The sequence below is a fragment of the Megascapheus bottae genome, chromosome 3, assembly GCF_031878675.1.
Source record: "Megascapheus bottae isolate mThoBot1 chromosome 3, mThoBot2.hap1, whole genome shotgun sequence".
Taxonomy (NCBI): Eukaryota; Metazoa; Chordata; class Mammalia; order Rodentia; family Geomyidae; genus Megascapheus; species Megascapheus bottae.
In genome coordinates, this window is record NC_143511.1 from 54,374,767 (window position 1) to 54,393,860 (window position 19,094).

At 40.8% G+C, this 19,094-nt stretch overlaps 1 protein-coding gene across 2 annotated transcripts in view; it reads left to right on the forward strand.

Moving 5' to 3' along the window:
• Tek (TEK receptor tyrosine kinase) overlaps nt 1-16,454 on the forward strand; it is a 94,886-nt gene extending 78,432 nt beyond the window's left edge. Inside the window, exons 14-23 of one of the 2 annotated variants that reach the window (XM_090330076.1) lie at nt 355-509; nt 3,484-3,694; nt 4,979-5,089; nt 7,506-7,696; nt 9,065-9,178; nt 10,639-10,709; nt 11,626-11,666; nt 12,746-12,842; nt 14,537-14,636; nt 15,438-16,454. In XM_090330076.1, coding sequence (XP_090186202.1) covers nt 355-509; nt 3,484-3,694; nt 4,979-5,089; nt 7,506-7,696; nt 9,065-9,178; nt 10,639-10,709; nt 11,626-11,666; nt 12,746-12,842; nt 14,537-14,636; nt 15,438-15,512 — 1,166 coding nt within the window. In that variant the 3' untranslated portion in view covers nt 15,513-16,454. The remainder of the gene's footprint in view (nt 1-354; nt 510-3,483; nt 3,695-4,978; nt 5,090-7,505; nt 7,697-9,064; nt 9,179-10,638; nt 10,710-11,625; nt 11,667-12,745; nt 12,843-14,536; nt 14,637-15,437) is intronic. The other variant, XM_090330077.1, reaches the window with a different exon arrangement.
• Nucleotides 16,455-19,094: the final 2,640 nt, after the last annotated feature.

Here is a 19,094-nt window from a genome sequence, read left to right on the forward strand (position 1 = left end):
GCTCTACTACTTGAGCCTATAACTCTACTTCTGGCTTTTTGGTAGCTAAATTGCAGATAAGAGTTTCCTGGACTTTCTTGCCTGGGTTGGTTTTGAACCCTGATCCTCAGATCTCAGCCTACTGAAGAGCTTGGATTATAGGTGTGAACCATTGGCCTGTACATATCTTTAAAAACTGTTTTCCACTGAATTTGAGAAAAGCAAATGAGTAGCCATGGGAGACTCCTTAATTAATTGGCAGGTCTAGAGCCACTGTCATATTCCCATTACACCGTGCTTCCTCCTGCAGATGGTCTTTCTTTGCTCATGTGGACCTACACTAATATGGCTGCTTCACCTCTGTTCCTTGCACAGCCTCAGCAGACCTGGGAGGAGGGAAGATGCTGCTAATAGCCATTCTCGGCTCAGCGGGAATGACCTGCCTGACGGTGCTGTTGGCCTTTCTGATCATGTTGCAATTGAAGAGGGCAAATGTCCAAAGGAGAATGGCCCAAGCCTTCCAAAACGTGGTAGCATCTTATCCTCTTATTACCTAATGAGGGCTAGTCCACATAGAAGTAGAATCTTAACTTCTGAAAAGTGAATGCACTTGCAAAGCAAGTTATTTCCATTATACGAAGATCATTAGCCTGACTGTAGTTTTTTTTTTTTTAACAAGAACAAGTTTGAGAGTGAAAGGAATAGTATTTTGTTCAAGGCTAATAGTGCTCTTCCTCTTGAACTACAGCTCCACTTTAGCTTTTTTGCTGGTTAATTGCAAATGAGAGTCTTAAGGATTTTTTTTTTCTGCCCAGGCTGGCTTCAAATCATGATCTTGGGATCGTGGGGGTAATCTGAGTAACTAGGATTGCAGGTGTGATCCACCAATACTTTGCTCAAAAGTACTTTTTTTTTGCTGCTTGAACTCTGGGCCCAGACACTGTCCCTGAGTTCTTCAGCTCAAGGCTACTGCCCTACCTCTGGGCCTGGACTCTATCCCTGAGCTCTTTAGCTCAAGGCTACTGCTCTTTGAGCCACAGCACCACTTCTGGTTTTCTGGTGGTTAATTGTAGATAAGGGTCTCCCAGACTTTAGTGCCGGGCTGGCTTTGAATCGCGATCCTCAGATCTCAGCCTCCTGAGTAGCTAGGATTACAGGCATGAGCCACAAGCACCCAGCTAAAAAAAAAACCTACTCTTTTTTCATATATTTTTATTGTAATTAATAGAAGGGTTACATTATATTCACCAAATAGAATGTGCATTACTTCACAAACATAGATACCATTTCTCATGTCTTGGTCCCCATTTCCCTCCCCCCACACCCGCCCCTCACCTTGTTTTCCCCGGACTCAAAGGAACATAGGCTCAGTCGTTTCCCTCATTTGTCATAATCAGTAGAAACTTTGGGTTCCTAGCAGAGATTTATAATAGAACAAAACCTAGATACATAAGGCCATATAGTATGACACTAAGTGAAAGGACCTCCAGGATATAGAAACAAAAGCCATATAATGAGTGATTGTTGTCCTTAATGAACTATATTATCTCTCATCTCTTTTGCTATCTCTTGGTTATTTCATATTGTTACAGTATTTTACCTTGTTATCCGATATATTGTATATGTTTATTTGGTTTTTTGAAAAAATTACTCTCAATTATTGTGCAGATAACCAGGCATGAACAGGCATGCAACAAGACTCCCTTCTCCTTATCCCCCAAATGTGATCTATGGGTATCCTAGTAATGATTCACCTGAGAGAATAATCTTGTAATAGGGTGACTTGATCATTTTCAGTTAGAAGAGCAGGAAGGCATCTAGACTTCAATGTGATAGATAAGATGTATTAAACAGATTTCCTTGTATTTTTCTATCCTCTCCGTCCCCACACACACTTTCTATGCCTAGTAGTATCTCCCTTACTCCCATCAGCTCTCATAAGTATGGGAGTTATATATTCTCCTGTGCCTCTTTTAAATTGCCTGCCATCAAACTCCATAGCATTGTAGTGCTTCATTCTTTAATCCAGGAATTTTGGCCAGCAGCAAATATCTACAGATTATACATTTCCAACACTTGAGTCCTTTTGCTATCCTAAACTCTGGATGTTTCTGTAGCTTATTGTTTCAAGCTCTATAATAGTTTTATACCCAATGCTGTCAATTTTGTATATAAGAACACTAAGCATAATGAAATACTTCCAATTGGATGTTCCTTCATGTACCTGAATATCCAAAGTTCCATTTTATAAGGAAGACAAGGGGAATTTCATTGACTGGATACAGACCAGAGCTGGCTGAATGCAGATTATCAGTGGAGAGAAAGAACTGACATGGAAGATGGGAGTTCTGGACCTTGTCATTGTATTAATGGTTTGTCAGGATATAGTCAGGAGCCATTGAATTCTGGAAAACAGGACCTGGTGTGATAGGTTTTGCTTGTAAACATGAGTACTCCTGGTTCAGAGACTTTAAACGTTAGGATGGAAGGGCATGAAAGGGAGATTGAGAGGAGTGCCAAGAATGGAGGAGGACCATAATGCTTGCATCTCTGTTACTCAGATCTGCATATGACTGGTCCATACCAGTTCTCAAAGTTATTTTTGCAAAGCCAGAGCTGGTCACCTGTTCATTACACAGTTGAGTAGAAAACTCCACCGTAACTAACTTGGGAATGCACACATGTGCCACAAATATTGCTGTCTTTTCTTTTTCAGTCTTTCCAATCCTTGCAGGTAGATAGGCTTTCTTATCAAGAACCAGACTTAGATCTATGCAGTTTTTTGCTCTTTTTTTTTGACAGTGGAAGTGGGCTACGCCATTTCATTTACTGTCTTCCAGCATCCTTGATTATTTCTTCATATGGTTTGGATACAACACAGAAGATATCATGCAACATAGAATAATGATTTAAAAAATACACAATGGAGTTCTATGCTGCCATTCATAAGGAAATGGAAAGACTTGGAGAAGATCACATTAAGTGAAGTAAAGCAGACCCAAAGAAACATAGACTCTATAGTTTCACTTTTGTAATAATTAGTGCACATCTAGGATTCTCCTAGCAAATGACCATAATAGCTCAAAAGCTATGTACATATACGATAACACTAAACCAGTTGAACTCTAGGATAAGGAAACAAGAGGTTTATCTTTGTGATTGTCGTTCTCAATGTACTATATGCAGTTATTTCTTTTCTCTTTTTTTCCCTCTAATGGTTAATCTCATGTGGTTACTGTATCTGACTTTGTTACCTGGTATATTGTATATATGTTTATTTGTTTATTTGAAATAAGAAAGGGGGGAACAATGATTGGGAGGGAGTGGGGGAAGGGAAAGGGGACATAAACAAGAGAATAGGATATCAGTGTTCCAGAAGTAATGTACCCACTACCTGATGAATGCAACTGTAACCCCTCTATACATTACTCTGACCAAAAAACATAAAACAAAAAACAAATCCTATGAGAAAACAATGAAAAAATAAAATAACTCTTTTTCTAGAGGGAAGAACCAGCTGTGCAGTTCAACTCAGGAACACTGGCCCTGAACAGGAAGGCCAAAAACAACCCGGATCCCACAATCTATCCGGTGCTTGACTGGAATGACATCAAGTTTCAAGATGTGATTGGTGAGGGCAACTTTGGCCAGGTTCTCAAGGCGCGCATCAAGAAGGATGGGTTACGGATGGACGCGGCCATTAAGAGGATGAAAGGTCAGTGCTGAGATGGAGAGGTAGCACATCCTCGGGATGGGGACCGTATGTGATTCCTGTCGAAATCTTTCCTCTGTGCCTTCCGTTTACCATGCCAGAAGTTTGGCCTGGTGTCAGATGGGTCTGCTGTGTGGGTACAGCTCAAGGTGATGCTTCCTTTTTGAGATGGAGCCTATTTAGCCTCAGGATATAGATATGAAAGGTGAAGGTAGGGGCTATTTGGATACCAATGTCTTGCTTCCTGGGGATTTGAGAATGCTGTTTCTCTACCATATACTACTAACTTGCAGGCAACATTGTTTTTCCCTAAGGTAGCAGTTCTCAAAATTGTCCTGCATCAATATCACCTAAAAGGTTGTTCCAAAACAGAGTACTGGGTTCATCTTGTAGTTTCTGAGCCAGGAGGTATGAGCATGGACAAAGAACTCGCATCTCTGCTAAATCCCTGAGTGCGACTGTTCCTGTGAGTCTGGAGACTCCCACAGAATAGTCTTAGATTATCTGTGTCAACATTTCTAGAGAAATTGTTAGACAGGGATGACAGGACAGAAGAAAATCCAACCCAGCTTCCTGACTAGACAGCAACTTTTATAAAATGTCATTAGGGTTTGACTAAACAGCAAGTTAATAAATTGGCTTTGAAAGTGGGGAAGGAAAGATGAGATAGAGTGACAGATGTAGTGAATCTGACCAGTGTACCTTGCATGTATAGATGGTCACAAAAGCCTCTTATCCCACTGATTGATGCTAATAAAATGTGGGGAGGAGGAGAAAGAACTGCAGAAAAGGGTAAATTAATAACATTAATTAAAGTAAGGCATATGCATTGTTCATGACATTTAACCAAAACTTTGGTTCCTCTCTTTATCTATCTATCCCGAGATAGCACTTCTAGCTGAGACAGCTAGAGGTTAAAAATGGGGACATCTTACCTCTACCAGGTCCTTTCCTTGAGGATTCCTTGAGAGTTAACAAAATGTAAGAGGAGTGGTACTCGTTCAGGGGCAATTTTGCTTCTTAGGGATGTGTGGTAATGTCTGGACCCAGGTTTGGTTGTGGTGCTGGAATCTAGTACATGGATACCATGCCCTCCAGTGCGTAGAGCACCCCCAAATCACAAAGAATTACCAGCACCAAGTCGACAGTGCTGAGTTGAAGGAACTCTTCTGTTTGTGGTCTGGTTTTCCGGACTTGATGGTGACTGAGTGCACATGAAGGTCATGGGGAGGACAAGAGGACAGAGGTGTAATGAAGAGGGATCACAACCCTTGTGTTCCTTCCTAGAATATGCTTCCAAAGATGACCACAGGGACTTTGCAGGAGAACTGGAGGTGCTTTGTAAACTTGGACACCATCCTAACATCATCAATCTCTTGGGAGCATGTGAACATAGGGGTAAGATGCTTTCGTACTCTTGTTTTCCTTTCCAGGTTAAAAACAAAGACAAAACAGGCACATTCCATGCTAAAAATAGGAAAGATAATGATCTTTAAGAGACTACTTGTTTTCTTTAAGTTGTAGTTCATTCGGAATGTGTCTCTTATCCCTAGTTATGAATGTGCTAGGATTGGCCATCCTTTGGTAGGTAGATGCTGAGACTGGATGATTGATTTGGACCCTGAGGTGGTTTTGTTATTGCTACCATGGCTCTTACCCACCCTCAATCTCAGTAAGGTGGGGACTTTCTCAATTATTGTTGCTATAAAGGGAGTGATGGGGAGTCCTCACCACCAGATGCAATGGGTTTTCTGTCTACTTTTTTTTTATTGTTCTTTGAGGCCCAAGATATTCTCAGTGCTAATGTTACAGATCCAATTAATGTACTGTGATATGCAAACACTGGTGATATTTAAGTAATAGTAAGTGTCGATATGGTTGATCTTTATTTCCATTCAAAGTGTTCTAATTGTCTTGGCATTCTACAACTGCTCTTCCATTACCTGTGCTTTTAAACTGTTACATACAAATAGTTATCGAGCACTTGCTACTGAAATGTGTAAGGAGCTTGGAGAAAAATAAGACATATAGCTGCATGCTATATGGGTTTGTAGTTTGGAGTCTATGTTTAAACTGTATTGCTCATGGAAAATTTTGCTCCCTTGCATAAAAAAAGAACTCTGTGCAGTAATTATTTATCATGTTGACAACCTTTTGTTGACTTGGCAGCAAAAACACCAACAATAGAAATAAGATAACTTCCATTTCCTCAATTTATTATGAGTGCTTTTAAACAATATATCATTCTATGGTCCAATAAGGGTGCAATTCTGACAGCCAGATCATGTCCTTTAGGTTAATTAATGAAAGAATGACATTTGTTTTTGAGTGATTTCTTGGAAACAGTCATCAGTGTGGGAAAGTAGTAAATGAGTTCTCTTAAAGCCCACCCACAACAGCAAAACATATCTTAAAATTTTGCTATATTACAACATTAACACACTAGTATTTGGTCTTTAAAATTTGTAGCTCAGGAAGGATATGACAAAATATCTTCCCACTGAAACTTAGACCTGTCTTTCTCTATAATTCGGCACTAGAGTATCTGTTCTCTGCCCCTGAATTTCAATTTCTTAAAATATCTTCAAGTTCACATTTATTTGACATTTCACATTAATGATTTGCCAAAAAATTCTCCTCTAGAAAAGCAGGAGAATCACTTTTCACTAGCTCTAAATACTATTTTTAAAATTAGAGTGACAAAGAGAAAAAAAGGAAGACAAATACTGCATGTTCTCTCTTGTATTAGGGAAATAGGCATGATGCAAAAATGATTGCATGACTGTAAAATTGGTTAAGAATTGGAAAGGGGGTGAAAGAAGTGGGGAAGGGGAGTAAATATAATTAACCTATTCTATATGCATGTGTGGAAACAGAATAGTGAAACCTGCTATAAATTGTTTAAAAGAAAGATAACAAAGGTAATGGAGTATTTTTAATCAAAGTTCATTATATGCACATATGGAAATAGCTCAATAAGCCCCCTTTGTACAATTAATATATATATATATATATATGAAGAGGAAAATCACATAGAATAAGACAGTGGGCCATATCTATTTCTAGAAATAATTTTTCTCCTTAAATTTTAAGTTTTCTCACTTCTTTAAGCAAAGTATCATTTTTTAAAGCTGGACTCTGCCAGCCTGATCAGTAATATGGTTACTTAGTATGGTTTGGGATAAGGAGGAGAGAAAGTTGAGAAGAAATGAAAGTTGGAGAAAGGTGAGAAAGTTGGGTCATAGATTCTTCTACTATGGGAGATAATCTTTGTATTACTGATGATCTCAAGAAAAGCTAGGCGTAGACTAGAAGAACATACCTATATTAGGTTGTTGATGAATGTTGGAGGAAGGAAGGAAGGAAGGAAGGAAGGAAGGAAGGAAGGAAGGAAGGAAGGAAGGAAGGAAGAAAAGGAGGGAGGGAGGGAAGAAGGAAGGGAAGGGAAGGGAAGAGAAGTGAAAGGAAGGGAAGGGAAAGGAGCTAAGGAGAAGCAATCTTGGACAAGGAGTGCTTTGAGTTCATGCTAGTGATTATCACCAAGCAAGTAGGAAAATTCTAGGAGGCTGTGTCAGTCCATGTTTGGTAGGAGCAAAGATGGGAGTGAGAAAGAGGCAGACCAGGAGCTGAAGCTTGGACTCTTACAGTAGGATGTCAGTCTCCCATCCTGTCCTCTTCCCAGCATTACCACTAGATATGTTTCTTTGAGATCAAGAGGAGTTGATAAGCAGTATCCGGAGTCTACACAGAACATCTCAAAGATTTCATAGCTCTTTGGTCTCCGATAAGGCAATGTTGTTCACTGTTCCCACAGGCTACTTGTACCTAGCCATTGAATATGCCCCTCATGGAAACCTCCTGGACTTTCTGCGAAAAAGCCGAGTACTGGAAACCGACCCCGCATTTGCCATTGCCAACAGCACCGCATCCACACTTTCCTCCCAGCAGCTCCTGCACTTTGCTGCAGATGTGGCCCGGGGAATGGACTACCTGAGCCAGAAACAGGTGTGTTCTGATGACCTTTCTCGGACCAGCTTTCCTCTGGAGCTCTCTCAAGAGGCAGTTTCTTTCTTTCTTTCTTTCTTTTCTTTTCTTTTTTTATCATTAAAAAATAAATCCTCCTGTGAGTACGCGCTTTCTGGTGTTTTCTTTTGCTCAGCTTTGACTTTGGCTTTCTGAGGAATTAAACTCTTTGAGATCACCCTTGAATCTATTGTATTTGGGTTAATTCACTTGCATACCACCCAATGGATTTACTTGCCCAGAGAGACAAAAGATCTGTGTTTTCTCTTACATGGGAGAGAGTTTCTCTTTTCCTCAGTGTTTTTCCTATCATCAAACTTTTTTCCTTCTTAGAATCTCCCTAACTTTAACTTATTTATTACTATCCCATCTGGAACTTAATGTTAATACTGGCAGCATAGTCAGCAAGTAAATTTTGTGACTTGTATCTCATGCGGTGCCTTTACATTTTTGAGCTTGGTATGTCTCTAAATAAATCATGATGTCAGAAGGGCTTCATCGCAAAAACCTTACTGCCAGCATTTTTCCTGCTCAAGAAATGCATCTCCCAATCTATGCTGTGTCCATGTAGAAAAGTTCACTCTCTGAGAGGTGACTTTTTTTTTTTTTTGCTCCTCCTAGACTTGAGCTCAGGGCCTGAGTACTGTCCTTGGGTTTTTGCTCAAGGCTAGAGCTCTACCACTTGAGCCTCAGAACCACTTCTTGCTTTTTTTTCTATGTATGTGGTACCGAGGAATCAAACCCGGGTCTTCGTGCATGCTAGGCAAGCACTCTACCACTAGGCCAAACTCCTGGTCCCTCTGAGAGGTGACTTTTGGACTACACTATTTTTTTTTGTCTTCTCATCCTGGGATTGAACCCAGGATGTTGCACTTGCTAGGCAAGCATTTTGCCACTGAGCTACATCCCAGCCCCTGAGAGGTGACTTTTAAAAAAAATTTTTGGTTGGTCATGGAACTCAGGGCCTGGGCATTGTCTCTAAACTCTTTTGCTCAAGGCCAGCATTATACCACTTTGAACCATAGTGCCACTTCAGTTTTTGAGTGGTTAATTGGAGATAAGAGTCTCATGGAGACTTTTCCATCTGGGCTAGCTTTGAACCATGATCCTCAGAGCTCAGCCTTCTAAGTAGCAAGGATTACAGGTGTCAACCACTGGTGCTGGGTGCTAGTGACATTTTAACATATCTTTTTTCGTACTATGTTTATTTTTTACTTCCCAAACTTCTTGTTGCCATCCTCCCCAACCCCACACTCCACAATCTACCCTCCTCTAAGATTTTCTGCTGACAAAATGAAGTGAAAACTTGAGTATTGTGTTTGACAATACATGATTTTTTTTAAATTTCAGTTTATCCACAGGGATCTGGCTGCCAGGAACATTTTAGTTGGGGAAAATTATGTAGCCAAAATAGCAGACTTTGGACTGTCCCGAGGTCAAGAAGTTTATGTGAAAAAGACGATGGTAAGTTCAGAGAACAGACACTGATAGAGTATTTTCCTAGGGACTGTCTCATATTATGAGTCCCTTATGATATCACTGTTCTGTGGGTCAGAGGCATCTGTTTGTATCCTGGCAGAAATCAGCTAGGCCTGTAACCATTCCTTCAGATTTGATTTCCTAACATCACCCAAGCTTCATGTTTACAATGGAGGGGATGCTGTCACCTGTGGCCACGTCTATATCCAGTCTGGCCCCCCCATGTATTTTGTTGAGAAACTTTTGACTAGCTCCCAACCCTTCCAACAGAAAACAGGAAGAAAACTAAAATGTAGCATCTGTCCCTCAGATCAAGGAAATAAACAAATGGGTCTAAAAGTCACAAGGAGGCCCTATAAAAATGTGTAAGTTCTAAAAGACCCACATAAAATTTCTTCACTAAAGATTCCTCATTCACTTAGCCCCAAATCTAGCTTACTTTTCCCTAACAATAGCCACTTTTCCAAATAGCAATATTTTATCTTCAAATGCAAGGTTGGAATAGGAGCTAACCAGACAATCTAAGAGGAAGAGGCAAACAAGTACTTCTGCTTCTGTGACCATGCTAGAATCAGAAAGTCCATTTGTGCTTGCTGACGACATGCCAGCAGTCTTCCTTCCTGGGGAGGAACTGAACACAGAACTTTGTGGGGGGGATGTGGGCTTATAATCCCTGTAGGCTCTCCCTGTATGGGCAATTCAGTGTACCTTCTCTGTGTTCCCATGCACACTAGTGTTTCTCATCCTGCGCACTTACTCATTATTATTTGTTTTAATTTCATTTTTTATTGTTGGGGTAATGTATAGAGGAGTTACAGTTACATTCGCCAGGTAGACTTTCTCATTACTATAATTGACAATCATATTTATCTTTGAGCTTTTTGAAAGCAGGGTCTGAGTATGATTTATGCTACCCTTAGACCAGCATACACATGAAAGACTATAATAATCAGTCTATCAACCAAAGAAGAGTGGACTCTAAATCACTTCGCATATATTTGCAACAGTAAAATCAGTTAGGAGGACTGAAGGGAAAATCTAAAGACTGGACAGCCATTCCTGACTATTGGAATAGAAGTATATACAAGGTAGCACTCAAATATTGATATCCTTTTAAAGTTACCAGATGATGCCAAGGTTCAATAGGATTGGAAACCTATGATATCATAGTTGGAGGAAACAGCCAGTCTGCCCTCTAGTGGGGTGGCTTCATGGACAAGAATCTTGGAAAAGCCCTGCAGAGAAGAGCTGAGAAAGATCTTTTAGTCCTACTGAAAGTTGGGACAAATCTCTGGGAGGGAGGAATTCATCATTTAAAGATAAACAATATGATTCCTGCATATAGACAAGACCCCAAATCACAGAGAAGTTGAGGGATCTAGGAAGTCACAATTTACCCTGTACAATTCCTCTTTTTACCCTGTCTTGCTTTGTACTGTCTCTAGGGAAGGCTTCCTGTGCGCTGGATGGCAATCGAGTCACTGAATTATAGCGTCTATACCACCAACAGTGATGTGTGAGTATGCTCCTTATTGGTAAGGGATTGAGTTTCCTTAGAAAATATACATTTGACAGAGGTTTTAAAGAGGAGTAAATATAGCCTGCATCTCTACCGAGGAAATAAATTTGTGGAATAAATGAAGTCACAATAGACAGTTTGATAGCAAGTTTGGGGTTCACTGGTTTGTCAGAGACAAACTTCAAGTGGTAGACTCTTGACTTCTATACAAAAAAAGGACAACCAGGTCTTTCCATGATCCCACACTTTAGAACTATCTCAGAGGAGCACTGTGCTCACAGATGGTGGGTCAAGAGTGAGGCCAGACAATGGTGTTCCTCTCAGCTTGTAGCCACAGTGACAAATCTCTGGCTGACAGTGACAGGAAGGACTGAGATTAGATTTTGGCCATGTTGCATTGTGTCCCATTTTTAGAAAGAAAAACTGAGTCCCAGAAGGTTGTGGTCACTCGTTCCAAGAGAGTTTTTGGTTATGTAGGGAAGGAGAGGAGACTGGACTGTGTTCTCACCATGGACAGATTATCTTTGTAGTAACCTAAGGTGGAGATTAAGGTCCCCACTTTCAGAAAAGGAAACTTAGAGGTCCCAAGATATTCAGGAATTTGTCCCAGGTTACACATGTCTTGGGTGGGAAAGGTAAAGTAGGATTTACCTGAGCCCTGTGTGGCTTAGCATGTCATTTGTTCTCTATGGAGTCACTTTGAATCCTTTACTTGAAATGAGTCATGCACTTTGTCAGAGTAAACCCTGCAGTAACCCTTCCACTGTCTCGAGAAGAGCAGAGCCCGTGCTAGGTGTGGCTCTCCCTGTCAGTTCCTTCCTTACTGAAGATCACTCACACCGGCTCTGGGGGTAAGAAGTAGAGTGGTTGATGGGTTAGCTAATGATTGGTTATGCCCTCATCCCTCCTACAGGTGGTCCTATGGTGTATTGCTATGGGAGATCGTCAGCTTAGGTGAGTATCTACACTTACCTTCTAGGAGACACTCTGGGCAAAGGACCCTCCAGCACGCCCTCCTAATAATGGCTCAAGGCTCCATGTAGCTACTGCTGCCCATGGAACAAGCTCATAGGCTTCCACCATGAGTAGTTATCTCCATAATTCTCTTTCTGAAAGCTCTTTACCTCCCATCATATTTAAGATTGACCTGGCGGCCGTAAGCATCATTAGAGATGGTTCCTTCTTGTGTATAAATGTTATGAAGCTTTAGTAAGTTTACTTCTCCACTATTGGAAACAGTATGTTGTAGCCATTGAAAGTTACATACTCAGGCTGGAAGATTGGCCTAGTGGTAGAGTATGTTGTAGCCATTGAAAGTCACATACTCAGGCTGGGAGTTTGGCCTAGTGGTAGAGTGCTTGCCTAGCATGCAAGAAGACCCGAATTTGATTCCTCCTTATCACGTTCATAGAAGAAGCTGGAAGTGGTGCTGTGGCTCAAGTGGTAGAGCTCTAGCCCTGAGAAAGTCCAAGGACAGTGCTCAGGCCCTGAGTTCAAGCCCCAGAACTGGCAAAAAAGTTTCAAAGGCCATTGAATAACATAAGAAAATGCACATGCCAAAAAATTCCATATTCCAAAAAAGTTCCAAAAAAAGCCATTTATCTATCAGGTGCTACCCAGAAATGTACTAAGAATTATTATAAGTTTTCCCTTCATTTATTATTATTTTATAGTCCAAGATGTAAACAATGAATCGATATTGCCCTTATCATTTAGACTATATAATAACTATTATTAATAAAACAGGAATTGCATAACCTAACTAGAAAAGGAAAAAGAAAAAGGGAAACTCTGGGAACAGAAGATATGCTTTGGGAAGAGTCTCAGCACTGCCAGGAATGAGGTGTGGGCTGAGTTTCTGTTGCCTTCTGTGGTGAAATCCAGCCTGTCGGGCAGTGGGGTATCTCAGGGAGACTCAATAGATGCTCACTCCCCTCCATACCCTTCCTCCTCCAATCTTGGCTTTGGAGCTTAGAGCAGGAGGCCCTTGCTTCCACATCAAAGTGACTCAGGCCTCACTTCCTATCTTCCAGGTGGCACCCCCTACTGTGGGATGACTTGTGCAGAGCTCTATGAGAAGCTGCCCCAGGGCTACAGGCTGGAGAAGCCCCTGAACTGTGATGATGAGGTGTAAGTTGGGCCTTATCTTTTTTCTTTTCTCTCCCCCCTTCCTCCCTCCCTCCCTCCCTCCCTCCCTCCCTCCCTCCCTCCCTCCCTCCCTCCCTTCCTTCCTTCCTTCCTTCCTTCCTTCCTTCCTTCCTTCCTTCCTTCCTTCCTTCTATTTACACTACTTGAGTTTGAACTCATGGATTTACACTTACTGAGGAGGTACTATATATGTGAGTTGTGCTTCCAGCCCATCTCTAGAACCCTTTTATTTTAACCATCCACATGAATCCCAGACAGCTGAAAAAACAATGGCAGGCACTTCTTTACTAAGACAGCTATGTAATAGGCAAGGAGCAGCAGATTTCCAGGCATAGACGTCTAGAAGGACTTTAAAGGAACCCTTCAGGAAAATTGAGACAAAGAGGAACAATAAATGCAGAAAAGTATTAAATGAAGCAGGGAACAAAGCAATCAAATTGTTCATGAATAAATAAATGTATTTGACCTTAGGGAGAAAGAAGTCAATTTCTGCTTGAAAATAAGAATTATCTAGAAAAAAAGGACACTTATCTCCCGTGATGTCCCTTTCCACAACCATTAATGGTAGAAGTTGCCTAAAGTATGATGCCACTAGAGAGAGAGAGAGAGAGAGAGAGAGAGAGAGAGAGAGAGAGAGAGAGAGAAAGAGAGAGAGAGAGAGAGACAGACAGACAGACAGACAGACACAGAGACAGAGAGATAGAGAAAGAGACACAGAGAGACACATAGAGGCACAGAGAGACAGAGAGACACAGAGTGACAGAGAGAAAGAGAGGAGTCTTATTATTAATACCAGTGTGACTGGGCATGGTAGTTATTTGGGAGGACTTTGGTTTGAGGCCTGCAATGCGAAATGTTAGTGAGATCCCATTTCAATGAATGAACATGAAAGTACACCACTGTCATTCTAGTTATGTGGGAGACATACACAGAGGACCATGGTCTGAGGCCAGCCCTGGACAAACCTGAGCCCCTATCTGAAAAACCAACTAAAGCTGTAGGTGGTGCTAAGCGGTAGAGCACCTGCCTACCAAGCACAGGGTCCAAGTCAGAACCCCAGTACTATTAAGTGATTGGTGATGATGATGATGATGATGATGATGACGATGATGATGATGATGACGACGACGATGAAGTATAAATTGGAGCTATCCTGGGTCAAACTTGGATGTCCCTGGATGATTGCTAGTAAACCCCCCTCAAATTTCTCTTTCTGTGATTCATTTCAGGAGATTTTTCCATAACTAAGAAATGTTTGGTAGCAAGTGTAATTCGTGACATATAATAAGCCAATCCCTGATGTTTCATGTAGAAGTACTTCCTGTACATAAGTACATAAGACTTGTCTGCCGCATCTGGTAGGCATGTAGGTCTTAAGCCTATGTGCAGACATCCTGCTTCTAGGTCTATGGCAGGTCCTGGGAATCTCTATGGTCATACTATCTACAAATGGGTACTTCTGACCACATTGGTGACAGTGTGGCGGTAGACCAGTGTGTTCACCAGACAAAAAAGTAAGAAATGGCACAAAGGCAAAGGACACTTACTAGGTGCTATTTGGCTGCCAGAGTTTCAACAGCTTGGGCATCCAGCCGTCAATTCTCTCCCTTTTCCTTGCCTGTTACTAAGACTGAAGCAGTGCTGGAGTTAACTGTTCTAACGCTTCCCTTTCAAAGGTACGATCTAATGAGACAGTGCTGGAGAGAGAAGCCTTATGAGAGGCCATCGTTTGCCCAGATCCTGGTGTCCTTAAATAGGATGTTAGAAGAAAGAAAGGTGAGTCTCCATTTGGAAGAGTCCAGATCTCTGAAATGGAATCTCTGACATGCTCATGGTGCTTCCTAACAAGTCATTGAGACAGTTCTACAACCCTTTTTGGGCATAGCTTTAGTTCTTACAAGGACATAAACTTGAAGAAGCTATAATGTGGAGGAATTAAGATTTCTTTGTAAGATACAATCACACACACATGTACATACACACACAGAGTAAAACAATTTTTTTTCATGAGAGCTAGAAGGCATCTCAGTCATACAGCCAGACCCTTTACTTTAAATAATGAAACAGACTCAGAAGCAAAAGTGAGTTGCCCAAGGATACAGGAAGTAGTCATACAACTTGTCCAACAAGATGGTGTGGAGAACCTGGGATCCTCTAAGTTCCTACAAGGTAATTGTCGATACCAAATGTGAGGGGTCAACAGACAAATAAATCTAGGTTAAGGAAATAGATTTTGAACCTCATCAAAATCCAAGTGATAATGTAACCTGAGATGCAGGTGAGACCTCACAGCACAGTGTGAAGATGAGAAGGGGACAGAGAGAGGGGTTCCTCGGACCGCAAACATTGTCAGGAGAGTTCAGTGAGGGACAATGAAAAGAAAGGGTTGGTGGAGCATCAGAATATTATTTGCAGAAGCCAAGAGATATTTTTCAGGAACAAACGAATCAAATACAATAGAATCCATTGTCCTCCACTGTGTGAATTGAAATAAGATCCAGAATACTGATTGATGTAACTGCCCACACAGAGGCAGCCTTGATAGTGTCTATCTCTAAACCATTCTTGCTCTTCCAGACCTACGTGAATACCACGCTTTATGAGAAGTTTACCTACGCAGGAATCGACTGCTCTGCTGAGGAAGCAGCCTAGCTCAGAACATCTTCCAGGTTCTCTACTTCCCATTCCCTGGCATGAGAGATTCTTGAGAGCTGCCAAGCAAGCCAGCCAGCCTCTGCCAGATGTGATATTGAAGTGTATATATTTATATATATATGGCGCTACGTCTCCTGACATTCAAGGTTCCTCCTTGAACACCCTTGCCCCTGTGTGGATGTAGAGAATGCGCAGACTCCGAGAAGATTGTACATACAGTTTTGAGGAAGAATGTTCTGAAATCAGAATGTTTGTTGATTTCATATATTTTTCTAAAAATGTGGACTTTGTAGGAAAGCATGAGATTACGGTTAATTAATATGTAACTCATTATTGTCCTAGATATTTTTTATATTTACCTTTATATGTGATTGCTATGAAGTGTGTTGCTGTGTAGAAGTAAAATATTGTTTAAAAAACTGTAATTAGCCTCACAATAAAGGTAAGAAAAGTGAGGGACATGTATGAATTTTAATAGGATGTGGACTAGTACTGAAGAGGCCAACAATTCCAAGTGATGTAGCTGAGATCCTCCATCCCTCACCTGTAGCGACTTCACCTTGTGTTTCCACATCCTCTAAGTCAGTCCAGAAGGTTAACATCTAATACATGTCTTGGAAGCCTGAGACTTTAGAGAAGTATAAATAATGATAATAGATATATCAGTGGGGTTTACTTGTACTTCCTGTGTATTATTGCCATGTGTAGTTTAAGAAATAATACAAATAGAAAGGCAGGAGTGACATCAATGTGTGACATTTATTGAATTAACATCCTGTAATGTACTTTGTACAAAATTTCAGTGTTGATCACTTGTGAGTTTTATCATTTATATTATAAGCATTTGTTGCACTGGGACATGGTGTAAGTGAATAAATTGTCTTACCTATCCACACTTTATTCAGAAGGGTGTCTCATAGGCTGGAGCTATCATTATTCTACTGGGGAGTATACTCCATCTGACATGAGTCTGAAGCTCACAAGACAGACAAATTCTTCAGCCATGGGTCCTGATTAGTTCATTTCCTTGCCCTGGGCTGGTGCACCAGTGTGCATTCTCCTAAATGATAATTTGTGATTTATAAAGTCCTAAATTCTTGCTTTCTTAAAAATTCCTGCCTTCTTGGGGCCGGGAGTTTGGCCTAGTGGTAGAGTGCTTGCCTAGCATGCATAAAGACCTGGGTTTGATTCCTCAGTACCCCCACATACATAGCAAAAAGCCGGAAGTGGTGCTGAGGCTCAAGTGGTAGAGTGCTAGCCTTGAGAAAGTCCTAGAACAGTGCTCAGACCCTGAGCTCAAACCCAGGACTGACAAAAAAATTCCTGCCTTCTTATGTATTAAAAATGACTATACATTCCATCTCAATTTATTCCAAATGCTGTTTTTCACAACAGCATATTCAGAAGGAGATCCACAGCAAGCCCAAGCCTGGTGGAACAGCATTTATAAGCAGAAATGCAAAGGAAGAGTGATGCCATCACAGTGGTGGGGTAGAAGATACCAGCCTTCATCCCTCCACAGGAAAACCAACCATAGACATGCATAAACCAGAAGTGGGCTAGAGAGGGTCCAAGGACCCATTAAGGAATTTGTATCAGTGTTATAGAGCAAACTCCCAGAATAGCTACATGGAGGACATTACTGGTAATTTTGGCATACTCGAGGTGCCAAAGACAGTGAAGTACAAAGAGAAAAGGCAGAGCATATGGGTGGCAGCCAGCCCTGCAATCGGAGCTACTTTGGTACCTAGAAACTTGTGTGTGTGTGTGTGTGTGTGTGTGTGTGTGTGTGTGTGTGTGTAGAAACGTGTGTGTGTGTTTTATTACATTTTATTAACAGGGTAATAGGGGTTAATTTACATTTGTCAGGTAATGGGTACATTGCTTCTTGAACATTGATACCCCTTCTCATATTTTTCTCCCAACTTCTTCCCTCACCCCCTCCTAATCATCTTGTTTTTCCACATCCCTTTTTTCTTTCAAAAAAACAAAAACAAATAAATGTATATACAATATACCAGGTAACAAAGTCAGAGTAACATGAGACAAAAGAGAAAAGAAATGACTTCATACAGTGCATGAAGAACACAATCACAAAAATAAATCTTTGTTTTCATGTCCTAGAGTTCATTTCTCTGAGTCTCAACCTATATGGCCATATGTAAATAACTTTTGAGCTATTGTGATCCTCTGCTAGGGGAATCCTACATGTGTACTAATTATTACAAATGAGGGAAATCATTGAGCCTATATTTCTCTGGATCTGGCTTACTTCACTTAATATGATTTTTCCAAGTATTTCCATTTCTTTATGAATGACAACATAGAATTCCATTCTGTATAAATACATCTTCTTGATCTATTCATCTACTGAGAGGCATCTGGGTTGGTTCCATACCTTAGCTATGGTAAATAATGCTGCAGTGAACATTGTTGTGCTAGTGGCTTTAGTATGTCCTTGTTTCTGGACATTTGGGTAAATGTCAAGGAGTGGAATTGCTGGATAACAGGGGAGCTCTATGTTTAGTCTTTTAAAGAACCTCCATACTGCTTTCAAGAGTGGTTGAATGCATTTACACTCTCACCAACAGTGTAGTAGCATTCCATCCTGGCCACATCCCCACCAGCATCTGTTGTTACTAGATTTCTTGATAATGGCCATTCTAACTGGACTGAGGGGGGATCTCAAAGTTGTTTTGATTTGCGTTTCTTTTATGGCCAGAGATGTTGAGCATTTCTTCATGTGTCTATAGGCCATTCTTATTTCCTCTTCAGAGAAGTCTCTCTTTAGCCCACCTTTTAATGGGGTAGTTGTTTCTTTGAAGATTTGTTTTGGAGAGATTCTTTTTTGTTGTAGGTATATTTTAGATATGAGGCCCTTGTTGTATGACTAGTAAAGATCTTCTCCCACTCTGTGGGCTTTCTATTTAACTTTCTAGTTATGTCCTTTGCCATACAGAAGCTCTGTATTTTAAGGCAGTCCCATTTTTCCAAACTTTAATTTGTTGTGTTTCTGGGTCTTTTTTAAGGAAGTTGAAATCTGTGTCAAGGAGACCTAGTATATTTCCTATTCCTTCCTGTAAAGTTTTCTGGGTATCTGCTTTTACCTCAAGGTCTTTGATCTATTTGGAATTAATTCTAGTGAAGGGCGATATATAAGGATTCAACTTTGGTGTTATATAATGTGCTTAATCAATTCTGTCAACACCGTTTGTTGAAGAGGCTGTCTTTCTTCCATCCTATTTTTTGGATCCCTTATCAAATATTAGGTTCCCATAGGTCTTTGGGTTGATTTCTGGGTCTTCAGTTCTATTCCACTGGTGTTCAGGCCTGTCCCAGGAACTTTTTGTTTGAAGGAAACATTGACGTATTTCATGTTGAGATAATCAACAATTCATATCTATCTCTTCAAACATTTATACTTCAATTTTTGGCCAGTCCTGGGCTTGAGCTCAGGGCCTAAGCACTGTCCTTGGACTTTCTCAAGGCTAGGGCTCTATTACTTTAGCCTCAGCACCACTTTCAGCTTTTGTTTTTCATATAGTTTTAATTGTAATTAATAGAAGTGTTACATTATAT